A 17,746-nucleotide genomic window follows, 5' to 3' on the forward strand; every position below is an offset into this window, starting at 1 on the left:
CTTCAATGTTTTCATAAATGATTTGGATGTAGGACTAGAAGGTGTTTTGAGCAAATTTGCTGACGACACCAAACTTGGAGGAGTTGTGGACTCAGATGAGAGTGGAAAGGCCTTGCAGAGAGATCTGGACAGATTGGAGAGCTGGGCGATCACCAACCACATGAAGTTTAACAAAAGCAAGTGCCGAGTCCTGTACCTGGGATGGGGCAACCCTGGCTGTACGTACAGACTGGGCCACGAGACGCTGGAGAGCAGCCCCGCAGAGAGGGATCTGGGGGTTGTGGTTGACAGCAAGTTGAATATGAGCCAGCAGTGTGCCCTGGCAGCCAGGAGGGCCAACCGTATCCTGGGATGCATCAAGCACGGCATTGCTAGTCGGTCGAGGGAAGGGATTGTCCCGCTCTACTCTGCGCTGGTGCGGCCTCACCTCGAGTACTGTGTGCAGTTCTGGGCACCACGGTACAAAAAGGACATTAAACTGTTGGAGAGTGTCCAGAGGAGGGCGAAGATGGTGAAGGGCCTAGAGGGGAAGACATATGAGGAGCGGCTGAGGTCACTTGGCCTGTTCAGCCTGGAGAAGAGGAGGCTGAGGGGGGACCTCATCGCGGTCTACAACTTCCTCGCGAGGGGGAGTGGAGAGGCAGGTGACCTATTCTCCGTTATCACCAGTGATAGGACCCGTGGGAATGGTGTTAAGCTGAGGCAGGGGAAGTTTAGGCTGGACATCAGGAAGAGGTTCTCCACCGAAAGGGTGGTCGCACACTGGAACAGGCTCCCCAGTGAAGTAGTCACTGCAGCAAGCCTGTCTGAATTTAAGAAGCGATTGGCCTGTGCACTTAGTCACATGGTCTAAACTTTTGGGCAGACCTGTGCGGTGCCAGGATTTGGACTTGATGATCCTTATGGGTCCCTTCCAGCTCGGGATATTCTATGATTCTATGATTCTATGAATTCTCTAAATTTTTTCCATCCTAAATTAAAGATCATAACTTGAATGCTTTTTTATGTGCATCAGATGTTGTAATTGACATGATTAAGATGAATAAATCACAGAATCACAGAATCATCTAGGTTGGAAGAGACCTCCAAGATCACCTAGTCCAAACTATGACCTAACACTAACAAGTCTTCCACTAAACCATGTCACTAAGCTCTGCATCTAAACGTCTTTCAAAGACCTCTAGGGATGGTGACTCAACTACTTCCCTAGGCAGCCCATTCCAATGCCTAACAACCCTTTCAGTTAACAAGTTTTTCGTAATATCCAACCTAGACCTCGTCTGGCGCAACTTTAGCCCATTCCTTCTCATCCTTTCACTGGGCACGTGGGAGAATAGACCAACCCCCACCTCTCTACAGCCTCCGTTAAGGTACCTATAGAGAGCAATGAGGTCTCCCCTGAGCCTCCTCTTCTCCAGGCTGAACAACCCCAGCTCCCTCAGCCACTCCTCGTAAGACTTGTTCTCCAGACCCCTCACCAGTTTCATTGCCCTTCTCTGGCCACGCTTGAGCACCTTGATGTCCTTCTTATAGTGAGGGGCCCAAAACTGAAGACAGTACTCGAGGTGCGGCATCACCAGAGCTGAGTACAGGGGGACAATCATTTCCCTAGTCCTGCTGGCCACACTGTTTCTTATGGAAGCCAGGATGCTGTTGGCCTTCTTGGCCACCTGAGCACACTGCTGGCTCATATTCAGCTGACTATCAACCAATACTCCCAGGTCCTTCTCTGCCAGGCAGCTTTCCAACCTCTCATCTCCCATCCTGTAGCTCTGCTTGGGGTTGTTGCGCCCCAGGTGCAGGACCCGGCACTTGGCCTTGTTGAACTTCATACAGTTGGCCTCAGCCCATCGGTCCAGCCTATCCAGATCCTCCTGCAGAGCAGAATACATGATCCTACCCTCAAACAGGTCAACACATGCACCTAACTTGGTGTCATCTGCAAACTTACTGAGGGTGCACTCGATCCCCTCATCCTGATCATCGATAAAGATATTAAAGAGAACTGGCCCTAGTTCTGAGCCCTGGTGGACTCCACTAGTGACAGGCCTCCAACTGGATTTAACTCCATTCACCATGACTCTTTGGGCCTGGCTACCCAGCCAGTTTTTAACCCAATGAAGCGTACACCAGTCCAAGCCACGAGCAGCCAGTTTCTTGAGGAGAATACTGTGGGAAATGGTGTCAAAAGCCTTACTGAAGTCAAGGCAGACCACATCCACAGCCTTTCCCTCATCCACTAAGCGCGTCACTTTGTCATAGAAGGAGATCAGGTTCGTCAAGCAGGACCTGCCTTTCATAAACCCATGCTGACTGGGCCTGATCGTCTGGTTGCCCTGCAAGTGCCGTGTGAGGACACTCAAGATAATCTGCTCCATGAGCTTCCCTGCCACTGAAGTCAAACTAACAGGCTTATAGTTTCCCAGGTCCACCCTCTGGCCCCTCTTGTAGATGGATATCACATTTGCTAGCCGCCAGTCGACTGGGACCTCCCCTGATAGCCAGGACTGTTGATAAATGATGGAAAGCGGCTTGGTCAGCTCTTCCGCCAGTTGTCTCAGTACCCTCGGGTGGATCCCATCCGGCCCCATCGACTTGCGTACATCTAAGTGCTGTAGCAGGTCGCCAACCATTTCCTCGTGGATTGTGAGGGCCACATTCTGCTCCCCATCCCCTTCCACCAGCTCAGGGTACCCAGAGAACAAGTGGTCTTGCTGCTAAAGACAGAGGCAAAGAAGGCATTAAGCACCTCAGCCTTTTCCTCATCTCTCGTCACTAAGTTTCCCCCCACATCCAGTAAAGGATGGAGATTCTCCTTAGTCCTTTTTGTTTATGTATTTATAAAAACATTTTTTGTTATCTTTAACAGCAGTAGCCAGATTGAGCTCCAGATGAGCTTTGGCCTTTCTAATTTTGTCCCTGCACATCCTTACAACATCCTTATAGTCCTCCTGAGTGGCCCACCCTCTTTTCCAAAGGTCATAAACCCTCTTTTTCTTCCTACCCTCTAGCCACAGTTCTCTGTTCAGCCAGGCCGGTCTTCTTCCGCATTGGCTTGCCTTTGGGCATGTGGGGACAGACCGCTCCTGAGCCTTTCCTTCCTGAAATTTCCTTCCTGAAGAGTGCCCAGCCTTCCTGGACTCCTCTGCCCTTCAGAACTGCCTCCCAAGGGACTCTGCCAACCAGTGTCCTGAACAGCTCAAAGTCTGCCCTCCGGAAGTCCGAGATAGCAGTTTTACTGATCCTCCTTCTGACTTCGCCAATAGAGAACTCTACCATTTCATGGTCACTCTGCCCAAGACAGCTCCTGACCACCACATCTCCCACCAGTCCTTCTCTGTTTGTGAGCAGAAGGTCTAGCGGGACACCTCCCCTGGTAGGCTCACTAACCAGCTGCATCAGGAAACTATTTTCCATGATCTCCAGGAACCTCCTAGACTGCTTCCTCTGAGCTGTGTTGTATTTCCAGCAAATATCTGGGAAGTTGAAGTCCCCCATGAGAACAAATGCTGGAGATTGTGCAACTTCTGCCAGCTGCTTGTAGAACACCTCATCCATCTCCTCATCCTGGTTTGGTGGTCTATAACAGACCCCCACCAGGATGCTTGCCTTGTTGGCCTTCCCATTGATCCTAACCCACAGGAACTCAACCTTATCATTCCCAGCTTCAAGTTCCACAACATCAAAACACTCTCTAATATGGAGAGCCACACCACCACCCCTTCTGTGCTGCCTGTCCCTTCTGAAGAGCCCATAGCCAGTCATTGCAGCACTCTAGTCATGGGAGTGGTCCCACCACGTTTCCGTGATGGCAACCAAGTCATAGCTTGCCTGCTGCATGATGGCTTCCAGCTCCTCCTCTTTGTTGCCCATGCTGCGTGCATTAGTGTAGATGCACTTCAGTTGGGCCATTGCTTTCTCCCCTGGCCCTGGCATTGTTCCCCCCCGGCTCACCTCTAACGAGCCTTATTTCATCCCTGTCCCCCTTCTTACCTAGTTTAAAGCCCTCTCAATGAGTCCTGCCATCTCCTGGGCTAGGATCCATTTTCCCCTTAGAGATAGGTGGAACCCATCTGCAGCTAACAGGCGAGGTGCCGAGTAAAGTGTCCTGTGGTCAAAAACCCCAAAATTTCTGTGTTGGCACTAACCTCTGAGCCACGTGTTTATCAGGTGGGCTTTCCGGGTCCTCTCTGTACCCCTTCCTGCCACTGTAGGGATGGAGGAAACCACCACCTGTACTTCTGCTCCATCTATTAAGCGCCCCTGTCCCCTGAAGTCCTGCTTAATAGCCTTCAGGCTTCTCTCAGCAATTTCATCGCTGCCAGCCTGGACTAATAATAGAGGATAATAGTCAGAGGGGTGAACCAGGTTGGGAAGGTTTCTGGCAATGTCCCTGACCCAGGCCCGAGGGAGGCAGCAGACTTCCCTACGGGTAGGGTCAGGCCAACATATAGGGCCCTCTGTTCCCCTGAGAAGGGAGTCGCCTACAACGATTACCCTTCTTTCTTTCTTGGTGGAGGCAGTCTTGAGGCGTGGAGTCGACTTCCTTGCCCTAGGCATCCTCCTGGGTGGACTTTCGACCACATCCTCACCCACCAGTCTCTCAAGCTCCAAGGCCTCAAACCTGTTGTGTAAGGGCACCTGAGAAGGTGAGGCCAGTAGGGAGGTGGGTTGTCTGCGATGCCAAGCAGGGACTTGTTTCCATTCCTCCTCATCTCCTAGGTCCCCTCCCTCTGCTCGACAGGGCAGGGGGGTCCATCCCTGTTTGGGGTGTCTTACCCCGGTGCCTTTGTTTCAGGCCTGGCAGGAAGTTGCTCCACCAGTTTGTCTCCTGCTCACACTCCCTGATAGCCCTTAACCTCTCTACCTCCTCCTTGAGCTCTGCCACCAGGCTGACCAGGTCATCCACCTGCTCACACCTCACACACACGGTGCCTCTGCCTCCCTCAGATGGCAGCAACAGGCTCAGGCACTCCCTGCATCCAGAGACCTGAACTGCTGCATTTTTGAGCAGGCACTCAGTCTGGATCGCCACAGACTTTCTAGAAAGAGCTTTCTGCCTAGTGCAGACCATGGCGGTTTAGCTGTAGGTAGACAGCCGGTAGATGAGCTGTTCTCCTGAGTGGGGGGGGATGCTCTGCACTGTCCGAGCCCATACTGCCAGCGCAAACTGCAGCCCCATGCCCTGTTCCCCCGTCCTGGTCGCTGCACTCCCTAGGGGCTGCCTCTGTACGGCAGGGGAGCAGGCACTGCTGGCTCCTCCTGGCCTGATCAGCCTCAGTCATGAGGGCTGACGGGTGCTGGCGGCTCTCTAGGCTGCCTCGAGTGGCCTTGATGCCGGAAAAAAAGCTCTGCCCGCCTCGATCCCCTGCTCCACTGCAGAAAGCGTATGCCCCGGGACTGATCACCTGAGTAATTTAGAAGTGAAATTGTAACAACAGTGTGTGTGTTTTGTTACTTTTGTAAGGTAAGTGCATGGTATGTCTGTCTTCAAATAATACTATTATTATGAGGTAACCTGTTACAAAATTTGTGTTGCATTTCATATTAGAATTTTTATTTCTATATATGGCAAAGAGAACCTGAAGAGTTTTTTCACATTATCTTCATTACTACAGTGCTGAAATTGTATCATGAAACTGTATCAAGTGTATCACAACTCTAGATGAAATAAGATCTATAACTAGACAAAAACACCAAAGGATTTAGGAAGTTCTGGCTCCCACACTTTGTTACTGTTTTGGGCTTCCATACTACCATTTAAAATTACTCTAGCAGACCTAACAAAACATTCTAAAAGTATTTCCCAATAAGAATATTGGGAATCTCAATAAGAATACTGGGAATCCCAATATTTTCACTGCAGTGGTAAATTTTGCTGGAGCTTTTTGGTTTGGTTTTCTTAGGTATACAGTTGTTTTGGACTCATCAACTAGAGATCTCCATAGCCAGATATTATTTGATTTAATTTTGATTCAAATTTTCTCTGAAATAATGAAAAACTTTGTTTATGATGAGGCAGATTTAGAACAGGTTGTCTAGGAAAAGTTGCTTTGAAATGAGAAGAACATCTTGTTTTAAAAATAAAAATATTTCAAAATCTTTTGGGCTAGTTTTGTTACTAATATTTTCCTGTTGACAACAGTCTCTAAGATGTTTGTATTATATTGTCATCAGTAAAATATTTTAATTAATTTTTCCATCCGACTGTGAAGATATGTTTGAATGAATCATTCTGAAAGGTCATGGATTTACTGTCAAGTATTTTTTTAAGGAATTTTCCTTGGAACCCATAGATATTCTAATCTGGGGGCCTGTTTTGAGATTTCTGCTGGCTTTACACTGATTTTTTTATTTTTATTTTTATAATTTGTTTTAAGGTGGTGCAGAATAGCTACTTGGAGGTATTATTAGACAGCCAAAAGAATTAATGAATTGACAACTACAAAGATGAATCTGAGACTTCTAGTAACAACCCCTCTCTAACCCAAGACAAGTCTTTGAAATAATTTTTCTTTACAAGAGATCTGTGAAGCAGCAAGCCAACAAAGAATGTTAGCGAAAAGGTTTTAGATGACTATGAATGGTTGAGCGTTGTTTTTATACTAAACTTCTCAGCTTAAATGACTGACAACATTTGCATAGCTGTCAGTTTCATGACTTTTCTGCCTTTGTATGATCCATGACAGTAAATTACTTTATTCACTCTAAAAATGTATTTTAAATTTATTGGAGTGAGTGTTGGGGTTAGTGTTTGAATTTCATGTTTTCTGGGCGAAAGAATGACTGATTGCTGCTATGACCTTAATGCTATTCTCAATAAGGTGAGTATTGGTCCCTCTAATGATGTCTGTTCCTGAAGAAAACAATGTTTGCTTTATCAAAAAATCCCCCTCACAAGAACAAAGAAAAAAAAACCAAAACACAAAAACCATACAAACTGACTGCACAGAAGAGCAACCATTCCATATTTCATAGCCCCTAGCATTTTCATCTTTCACATAGAACATACTGTGCAATTTCTGACATGTCAACCATTTTAAATAATGCTTATATTTTTGCAAATTAGAAATATTCTGATGAATGTATTTTTGTTAGTGTTAAAACTTCCTCTTTTCTCTTGCACCATTCTGATAAATTACATACATTATGTTATTGTATGGTGAATCGAAAGATAAAATTTAATATACCTCTGGATAATAACTCAGTATTTTAGCAAATAGAACTTACCCAATTCTTTAGGAGCATTATTCATTAAAACCAGATAACCAGATCTATTCTTCTGTAGTTGAGTCTCATTTGAAAGAGAGGTACTGTTCAGCAATTTTTGGATTTCACATTTTTGCCGTGAAGGCTGTTAACTGGAGTTGTGATTCCCCTTAACATGCTGTTGGGATTCAGTTATATGAGTGGCTACCACTATTTAGCAATGTTTGTGTAATGTCAGCTTTAAGTGTATTATTATCAAATTGATCACAAGTGAGTGTCCTGATTAAAAAACAAACAAAAAATTATTTTTTTCCAAAGGAAAAGGATGAGACATTATTAAAATTAGAAAACGTACCCATGCAGGGTATGCAATAACAATTTCTAATTACTGCAATTTATTTTGCAGATCAGGTTCATTAATTTGTTCCATCCTTGTAATATTCTTCAGACTCATAGTTTGGATAGGCGTTTTTAAGGTGTGAATGTGCACCTTTGTCTTTTTGTCAGAAAGAAGGTGTCATATCAAAATAGCTTTTGATACCTGTCTATGAAGAACAGGTGCAGTTTCCATATAAAAATAACAAAACATAATGTGTGTGTTCTTAAGGTAGTTTTGGTAGTATTCCTGATGAAAAACATATTTCAACACATTTGATACTTTGTGTTCAAAGTATCAGGAGCAATCATGGAGTTTTCTTCTATGTTAAAATAGAATTCTTTGTCTAGAGGGTTAAAAAAATGTTGCCAATCTTTATCGCATGTTAATTGGTGTGAACACAGGTATGCAGTGGATTTGGCTAATAATGTTTGCCTTCCCATTTACTTGAAAATGTTCACTGGAAAAGGTAATTGAAAGTATTCAAATTTAAAGGTATTTGAGGTGGAAAGTTAACAAAAGATTACATGGCTTTGGTTTTAGGCTATTCTTTAACTGCATTATAAATACCACGTTATACCTCTTTCAGGACAGCAGTGTAAAGTATCTTGTATTCAGAAGACAGATAGGAAAGATGATTCTTTGTGTTCTTTCATTTTAGGAATACCAAAAGTTGCCCAGTGTAAATTCAAGCTGCCTTTGCGATTAATCTGCTTTCCAGCTCAACCTTCAAAATCAGCAAATCACAAGATAACTATTGATACCAATAAACCTCCCGTCAGTTTTCTCACCATTTTTCCAGGTAAGTTTTAAAAAAATTCTGTAATAGGAGATTTGTTAGGAACTCAGACAGGAGGAATAAGTAAATAATTAACAAAGCATTATTAACAGTATTAACATTATTAACAATAATTATTAACATAATTAATATGAGGATGTTCAAAAAGTATGGCTTGAAAGAAATGATGGAAAACATTTCAAGTTAGATAATCCATCTGGGCTAATATATCTGTCTCTGGTAAAACTGTAGATTTTTTTTTACACAGTGGGTATTACAATATCAGTGTTGTAATGGGGAGAGACGTGGGCATTCATTTTGTGGGGTGGGGAGGGTGGTGTTCAGTGGGTGTGAAATGTGAGTACAGGAAGCAGGGTAGAGTAAAAGTGGTAAACGTTGTATGAAACGGGTATGATTGCTTTGGAGGACGATTTGTGAGGTCCTTGATGTATCAGTCTTGAGCTGATCCTATTAAATAATTTCATTAGTATTTTAGACCAAAAAGACAGGTGCTTTAGCAATATTTTCTTATAAGCAAAACTGAATTATGTTTCATATTCGGAAGAGTATTAAAGTAGCAGAAAGAAGGAATTAGGTGCCATATAGTACTAGAAAAACATGGATGAAATTAAGTATTGTAAAGTATAACGTTATGAAAAAAAATCTGCTGTAATTATGTGCTCATAATTTGGAAGTGATAGAGAAGGTGGAAGTTACCACATGAATACTCTGTGGTACAATGTGGCACAATCATAAAAAAATAGATAAGAACCTAGGCTGTATTAGACAAAATGATTCCAGGCCAGAAACTAGTAAGGTACTGTGTACTGGCGTACAGTACTGACTGCTGGTTGCTGATACTAAAGGTGAATTAAAACTCAATTTTAGAATTGTAGTGTAGAAAAAGGCTATGAAAATTACTTAGGGATTTGAAGAACAGAATTAAAAGAAAAATACTCATTTAGCTTAGTATAACACAGGCAAAAAAAGGGGGGTGTGATGAATAAACAGGGCTCATAAAGGGCTTGTGAGTAAGTTTGATCTGGCAGTGATTAAAATTCTGAACTCCAGAGGACTAAGGTTCTGCAACAGTTTTCTGATCAGAGTGGTATGGGCTGACAACTTGAGAGCAGCATTTTTAAGGTGGAGCTACTACATCTGTTTTTGGAAAGATATAGTACATTTGTCTGAGACAGCACTGGAGGAGGCATGTGGGTGGTGTTTTGTTTGTTTTTTAGTAGCATGGATTTCATAACTTTGACGATAAATATACCTCAAATTTGTGTGCTGTATAACACTGTTACCTGAAACATAAATCAAAATAGATTTCCAAAATAGAGAATAAATAAATTCTATTTTAAACCTAGGGATGTGTTGAAATCATAACAAAGAGTATATGTAATGTGCTTCAGAAGAAGGTATTAAAATGTTTTGATTTCTGTTCAGCCTGTTTTCAGTGATGGAAAAGAAATAAAGCATGCTGTTTATGACGTTGTGGCGGTTTTACTTGGGTGGGCGGCTGAGCTCCACCACAACCGCTCTCTCACTCCCCCTCCTCAAAGAGGAACAGGGAGAAAATACGATGAAAAGGGCTCAAGGGTTGAGATAAGGACGAGGAGATCGTACAGTAATTATCGTGAAGGGCAAAACAGACTCAGCGTAGGGAGATAGTAAGATTTATTACCTATTACTAACAAGCTAGAGAAGTGAGAAACAAAGGAAAGAAACCAAAAGCACCTTCCCCCCCATCCACCCTCTTCCACCTCCTCCCCCTGAGTGGCGCAGGGGATCGGGGGAATGGGGGTTATGGTCAGTCTACAGCGCTTCTTCGCCGCCGCTCCTTCTCGGTCACTCTTGTCCCCTGTGCTGTGGGGTCCCTCTCACTGGATGCAGTCCTTGCTGAACTGATCCAGCATGGGCTGCCCACAGGCAGCAGCTCTTCAAGAACTGCTCCAGATATGGGTCCGTACCATGGGGTCCATCCCTCAGGAGCAAACTGCTCCAACCTGGATCCCTCATGGGCAGCAGCTCCTGCCAGGTCACCTGCTCCTGCGTGGTCTCCTCTCCACAGGCTACAGGTCCGGCCCAGAACCTGCTCCAGCAGGGGTCCTCCACAGGCCGCAGTCTCCGTCAGTGCAGGTCTACCTGCTCCACCGTGATCTCTTCTACGGGCTGCAGCATCGAACCCTGCTCCACTGTGGTACTTATTGGGCTGCAGGGGGACAGCCTGCATGATTCACCATGGTCCTCACCACAGGCTGCAGGGGACCTCTACTCTGGCGCCTGGAGCACCTCTCCCCCTCCTTCTTCACTGACCTTGGCGCCTGCAAGGCTGTTCCTCACTCCTCTCACTCTCCCAGCTGCTGTATGGCGCTGCGTTTTATTTTTTCCCTGTCTTAAATATGCTCTCACAGAGGCGCAAAACAACATCACTTATTGGCTCAGCTCTGGTCAGCAGTGGGGCCCTTACCCACATGGGGCAGCTTCTAGATCCTTCTCACAGAAGCCACCCCTATGGCCCCCTGCTACCAAAACCTTGCCACGTAAACCCACTACAGATATCATCTGTGAAGAAACTTTGGATTTTTGGTGTACTCCTTAATAACAATTGTATCTGGTCTACTTCCTGCTTTACCTTATTTTTAGGGGAAGTTTGGGAGGAGACGTGTATCGGAGTAGTTTTTAAAATACAGTCATCTAAAATTAAGCCTTTTAAGTTGGTACGGTCTAAACATGAAAGAAAGCTTGGCATGCATTTATTTTCTAAGCAGATAATTCCACTAAGTTAGATGTTTGTTGTGGTGTGTGCTGAAAGCTAAAACCAGAGGGTGCTCAAACATGATCATAATAATTTTTGCACAGATGTCTGAATTAATGGAGACATGCAGTGTTGTGCCCAGTATAGGTGACAGTCTTTTGGGGCTATACAGCATTCACAGTTCTTTTTAGATGATATAGACTGAACCTCTGAGAAAGCTACCTTTTGTCTACCAAGCTTAGGCAATTTCATATAACAACTGAATGTGGCTCGGCTTCCACCTGTGAACAGAGGGACTGAATACCAAGCTACTCCTAATATTCTCTACTCCTCAAAAAAGGGGGAGCAATCTCATTGAGATTGCATAAATATAAGAAAAGCAAAGTTGATGTAGTCCTGGATACAGCTCGAAATTTGCTGTATGTGAAAACTGAATTTTAGAAAACTATTTACTTTTCTTTTTCAGACTTTGCTGATCCATCTGAGGATGACCAGGCAAATGTTCTGGGTTTTCAGTTCCTAACGGGTTCAAAAATCACTCTTCTTGCTTCAAAAACATCACGTAAGTGGTATTAAAATGTAAAAGATAACAGGCCTGAAAATGTAATAGATAGTAGGATCATCAGTTAGTATGTGTAGAAAATGAGAATGTGGGTCATACAAATAAGGCTAATTGTAGGGTGAGAGTTTATACAGGAGTTTCAAAGCATTAACTGATCATGTCTTAACTGCCCCTGTCAAGTATCTAATAATACTTCTAGGGAAGTTGCAAAATTTTAAAATGGAGCAAAAAACATACTCAAACTATGCTACACTACAGTGACAATTGTCTAGAGAAATTGCTTTTCCTTAGAGTTTTTATTTTGGCAATGTTTTTAATTAGGAGTTAATACTGTCACTGTAATCACATGAAAAAAACAAACAAAACAAAACCAAATAAACCCCACCTCTTTTTCTGAAAAGTATTTCAACTGACCTGTGTTTGGAAGTAATCTATTGGAATTTGTGAAAAGGACTAAAAAGCAAGTTTGTAACTCTCCACAATCTTTCAGTAATGTTTGACTCTGATTAGTATCTGACCCTATGTAGGTGCTTCTTTGCATCTAAGTAAATTCCTGTATCTTTAGATTCCTGTATTTCTCTGAATATAGGACTATGAATTCAATCATGTTGAATACTATACTTCTAACGTGTTCATGGAATGTATGAACATATACGTAGATGTGCTGTTACCTGGTCCAGCATCTCTTGGCCAGGGCAGCTTGTGAATTAAGCAGTCATGTTCCAAACACCCATGTGTTTGTGCTCTTTGAAACATAAAATAAATCAACTCTCTTAATTTTGGAGAGTTTGAGAGTTTATGGTCTTGCTGGGCTATTCAACTAATTAAACTCCCTTAGCACATGCACTGGAACCAAATTTATTCAATTGTGTTTAGCCAGCAAAGCACAAAGTCTTCATTTAATACAGCTGACTAAGAAACTGAAAAGCTAAAATACCTGTTGCTCATTGCAGAGAGTTCAAAGGGAACACTTTATGAATGTTCTATGAAAACTATTTTGAGTAAGTGAGAAATCAGAATGTAGTTTAATGGGAAATTCTTTCAAAACAAAAATAATCTGCCTCACTGTGTTTTCAAAATTCAGTATTCATGATGGGTAATATAAATACCAATGGCGTCAGCTGTAAGCTATGAGATAATATTTAATACTTTTTCTAATGTAATCAAATGTGTTAAAAACAGAAACCATCTGGAGGGTAATTATTGAAGAACATCCGTTGTACCAAGAATCACTTTACATTTCTAAGGTTCAAATCCATTTGTATTAGTTTGTATGCACTATTTGCATGCTGTTTTATTGTGAGTTTGTTTTTAATATTTGTTTAAATAGACAGTAGATTTTAAACAGTTTGAACTAGCTAGACATGCAATTATAGTTTCTAGAAACTAAAGAATTTAAAGGATTTATAAATAACTTTTTATGGATTACAATTTAAATCTTTTATTTGAATAGTTGCTAAATCTGATGATGCTGTGTAAGGGACAAGTTTATGTCTATGAATTAGACACAATGAATATATTTTAACTTTTAGTAAAGCTATAACTTTTAGTTCTCTCACCCAAACCATCAAGTTCGTCCTATCAGGTTTGTTTATTCACTAGCTAGGAATGATGCTTGCAGTCTTACTGTAAACTTTCCCACACTGCTTTACTTGTGAAGTTCACTTAACAAAGGAGACTCCAATAACTATTTTTTTTTCTTAGTGTGACTACTCATTTCTCTTGTCTGGGAATCCGTACTTTAGGAAACAAAGGAGTTGTTTGATGCCTTCTTCCTTGTAGTGGCTGTTTCCAGCATCTAACACATCCGTTGGATTGGGGTGGCTGTAGAATTTCTTGGGGTTGGGTGTGTGTGGGTCACTAAGTAAACGCACATTTTTAGAAAATTATTTGTAGAAGTTGTGATACACAAAGATAATTAAGAGGATTTTTTATGAAGAGAGATTGTCCATAATACAAAAGCATTGTTTGGTAGAATTTCATGGTGTTAGAATTATTTTGCTTGAGTGGACAGATCCTATATGGAGATAATTAACGCAGATAAAGTTATGTATTGTTTGGGAGGTCCTGTTATTTTGCTACCATTTTTTTTTAACACTGAGCTTTTACTTTGTAAAAGTACTTACACAGCATGATCGCTGTAGAAAGGTTCTTCATAAAGAAAATTGTATGTGTAGACAAATAGTGATGGAAAAAAATAATCATTGTGACTGATCAATCCTTGTTCCTTGTTTCCCATGAAAAGTTGGCCTTGGACAATGGACTCATCTTTCCCAAATTCCTTTTTGAATGGACTTTAAGTTCTTAATAGGAAGGATTGTATGTACGAGTGAAAATCTCCAGGTTCAGCTGGGTTTCACTGCTGAAGCTGCAGACAAAAATGACATCTGTTTTCACATTTGTTTTTAATTACATTAGTGAATCCATTTTAAACAGTATAGTAATTGAAGATGTTACTTCAGCCTGTCAAGATGACTGCTACAAAGAAGCTCAGCCTAAAGTTCATTTTCACAGTTAATATACATTAAAACAAAGCTTGCCTCATGTAGATTAAAGTTGTAACTTTTTTTGAACTTTTTTTTTTTAAACTGTCTTTAATCAAAGTTTAAGGAAGGCTTGTCTACTAGTTGTGGTTGTTTTTTCTTGTGATAAGGGCTTCGTAGCTAAGAAGTGAACTGAATCTCCCAGACTTCCTTAAGATAAGCTACTGTCAGTGCAACGAATCATACTTATTGCAGATTGTTTAAGCCTTGTAACCTACTAGAGCTCTTCTGAGTCTCCTGATTTTCTGTTTTAGAATGTTTCTGAAAATAATTGTATTTTTTCTGGAAGAGAGCTTATTTTAACAAAAAACTAATGTAAATTGATTAGCTATTATAAAAGCAAAAGAACAGAATCCCAGATATTTATTTTTTCCACTGTATTTCTGTGTAAAGCATGTATTTAGTATAACTAGGGATTCTCACTTTCCTACAGTTTGTAAATCTAATTTACCTTTGTTTTTGAGAGCTGAAAGATCGTATAAAGCAAATGAGTGCAATGCTCTCTACTCAAGCCATGGTAAAATTAGATTGTGTTTGTATTGACCAACAAACAATGTATGGAAACTAAATATGCATTTTGGAGGAAATTAGTTTTATCCATTTTAAACCATTAATGTATTAGACATGTCAATTATAAATGGAATGACTGTTGATTTGGCCTGAAAACATCTGAGCTAATTTCCCTTAAGGAAAAATCACTTAAAGCAAAGTATGATGATACATACAACTAAGTCCAGCCATTACATTGTGAGTATTTAAAAAATGGGTATTAGGTTGAATGTTATCTTTAGCAGATGGTGTTCTTTTCTTCAACAGACATGTTTTTAAATAAAACTTGCTTCTTTCCTCTTACACTATAAACAGAATTTGTCATTCTCTATTCAGTGAAATGTGTATCCTGGGAATGATGCCAGTGGTAATGTCAAACAGTCTTGAATTAATAACGTTGAGGAAATTTTAAACAGTACATTCAAGTTCTAAAGAATTTTGCTTTATTTGATTTACTGTGAAGCTTATTAACAAGGATGGAAAAAAAATAAAAAAATATTTTGCATCAAAAAGACCCAACAACTCTTTTTCCATCATAGCTGCATTTCTGTCTTTCCCTTTGGGTAAGGTATTGATAGATGAATAATGCCAAGAAGTAAGGCATTGTTGTTTGAAACAGTATCAGAACAAAATAAATGCTGATATGATTGTCCACAATGTTTTCCCTTCAACATTTAGTTAATTCTGATTTCCTGGAAACTGAAAAGAGAAGTATACAAATATGGACTAGGAACAGAACAGAAATAAGATCACATCCAATTAGCTTGATAATTTGAAATTCACTAAAAAGTGATAAGTTGAGTGAACTTGTTGGGACAGAGAATAGTGGCTAACTGGACTTTTTGTTTTCACTTCAATTTATATTAACATTTTCATCTTTGTACTATTGCATTGGAGTTAAGTATAGCAATAACAAAACTGAATATTGTTGTCTCTGACTACTGAATGAGTAATGATTTCCTATTGAAAGATATCTTAGGAGGTAGAGATGTAATAAAAATTATATTAGTCACTGTATTGTCTGAGAAGACAATAACTGTGTTTTCAAAATACATTCAAGATTTTATGTGAAGTGTATTTGATTTGTTACAACTATTATCTGCTGCTCAGGATGCTGTGCTTCTCCCATGGTCCAAAGTGAATTGAACCTGACTTTGCCTTCAGCCTCCAGAAAAACTTGTTCAGACTGTACTATGGAAGAGAATGCAGACAACCTGTTGTTATAGCTTAATATCATTCAGTAATTCTTGTTTCCCTATTATGGTAATTCTTCATAGTTATTTGCACTTCATAAACTGCACCACGCTCTGCAGTAAGTAGTCTTGAAGCTATGTACTCATTCTGTGCTACAAAATTGCCTATTAAAGTTAGCATAAAGGAGAGGGTATTTAGGACCGACACCAATAAAATAAAAGTATTTATTTAACAATAATGAGCATATATCTCCTACGAAAATCTCTAATACAAACTTTGAATGTATTGATAAAGTTAGTTAAATTCCCGTGTATTTTTGATGTTGTGTAGTGGATATATACAGCTTAAATGTGTGCATTATTAGTCTTGTATTTGTTCTTGTTTTCAAAGAACGATATAGGATCCAGAGTGATCAGTTAGAAGACCTTTGGCTAATAACAAAAGAGCTCACTCTTCGACTGGAAGAACATTTCAAAAAGCAAAATTGCAAAGACTTTGCGTGTACCTTTTCAGGTTCAATTCCCCTGCAAGAATACTTTGAACTAATTGATCGACATTTTGAGGTATGTTACATAGCATGTGAAGAGCTAGTATTCTACTAGTTCAAAGTTATTTGTGTGCTGGTACTAAGAATAATCAGTTTAAACCTGTATAATGACCACAGGTGCACAGCCATTTGTCTTTCAGAAAATATGAAGTTGCATCTAAGCATAGTGCTGGAAAAAGTGTCGTTGTACATTTTGTAACATATGGATATAAGGACATACACCTCGCCTCTGAAACAGCCCTTGTGATTGGGAAAGTATATGTAGCTACTGTGTAGTCTGCAAATTATACAAATTATGGAACTAGTATTTGCCCTTCTGTTCACTAGCTGTACAGAAGCCATGGGTTCTTTATTGACTAACATCCTGTTAATTGTAAAACTATTTTTGAAACTTGTCCTCAGTTTTAGGCTATTCTATAATAATGAACCCGTGAGCATCAGTTTTGGCTGAATCATCCCGGTAATTATGCAGAAAGTCCCTACACACGCACACACACACCAAAACAAAAATAAAACAACAGCAACAAGAACAACAAGAACAAAACACCCAAGAAACAAAAAACCCTGACTACCCTTGTGGAAGTAGAAGGTTTTAAGAGGTTTACCAGACCAGGTACAACATATACATAATTATTTTTTCCTGTCTGTTTGGTCATGCAAATGACAGTGAAAACACTCTAATAGCTAACTTGTAGAAATAGTTAATAATGTATATGCGCTCTTTCCCTTCTGTTCTGCCTTCTTTCCGGTAACAAAAGGTAACAGTTATCTGAAAATTTCTATTAGTTTAAACTCATGTAACGGGCAAAAGTATAAACATTTGTATGTAAGAGCGAGAAATACTGTTCAGTGTTCTTTCATGCCGCCACTTCTGTGAGGTGGAGCCATCATTATACAGAAATGGTTGTTTTAGATGGATGTAGGGATTTTTAATGAAACAATCTAGGTCCAGGCTTGTCTCTCAGGCTCATGAGTAGTTCTCATGTTCTGAGTTTCAAATTCTATGAAAGAATAGAGTTGGTTTTATTTTATGTATTTTTTTTCATTGTTTATTTTTTCTAATGGCTGGTATTGTAGTAATACCTTAACTATATATAATCAGAACATAGGCTTCATTAGATTGTGTCACAAGCACAGATATACTGTGGGTTGGAATATTGGTGTGATCACTGTAGTGGTAAGTTAGGATCTAATTAGGTTGCAACTGGCTATTTTGAAGTTTCTGAAATT

At 40.6% G+C, this 17,746-nt stretch overlaps 1 protein-coding gene across 7 annotated transcripts in view; it reads left to right on the plus strand.

Annotated features, from left to right (window-relative positions):
* Positions 1 to 17,746, plus strand: part of BBS9 (Bardet-Biedl syndrome 9) — a 321,265-nt gene that overhangs the window by 80,001 nt on the left and 223,518 nt on the right. For 6 of the 7 annotated variants that reach the window (XM_040548841.1, XM_040548842.1, XM_040548840.1 and 3 more), the window contains 3 exons: positions 8,247 to 8,387; positions 11,588 to 11,683; positions 16,360 to 16,532. In XM_040548841.1, the coding sequence (XP_040404775.1) occupies positions 8,247 to 8,387; positions 11,588 to 11,683; positions 16,360 to 16,532 (410 nt within the window). The remainder of the gene's footprint in view (positions 1 to 8,246; positions 8,388 to 11,587; positions 11,684 to 16,359; positions 16,533 to 17,746) is intronic. The other variant, XM_040548845.1, reaches the window with a different exon arrangement.

The sequence above is a fragment of the Cygnus olor genome, chromosome 2 (assembly GCF_009769625.2).
Source record: "Cygnus olor isolate bCygOlo1 chromosome 2, bCygOlo1.pri.v2, whole genome shotgun sequence".
NCBI classification, from domain to species: domain Eukaryota; kingdom Metazoa; phylum Chordata; class Aves; order Anseriformes; family Anatidae; genus Cygnus; species Cygnus olor.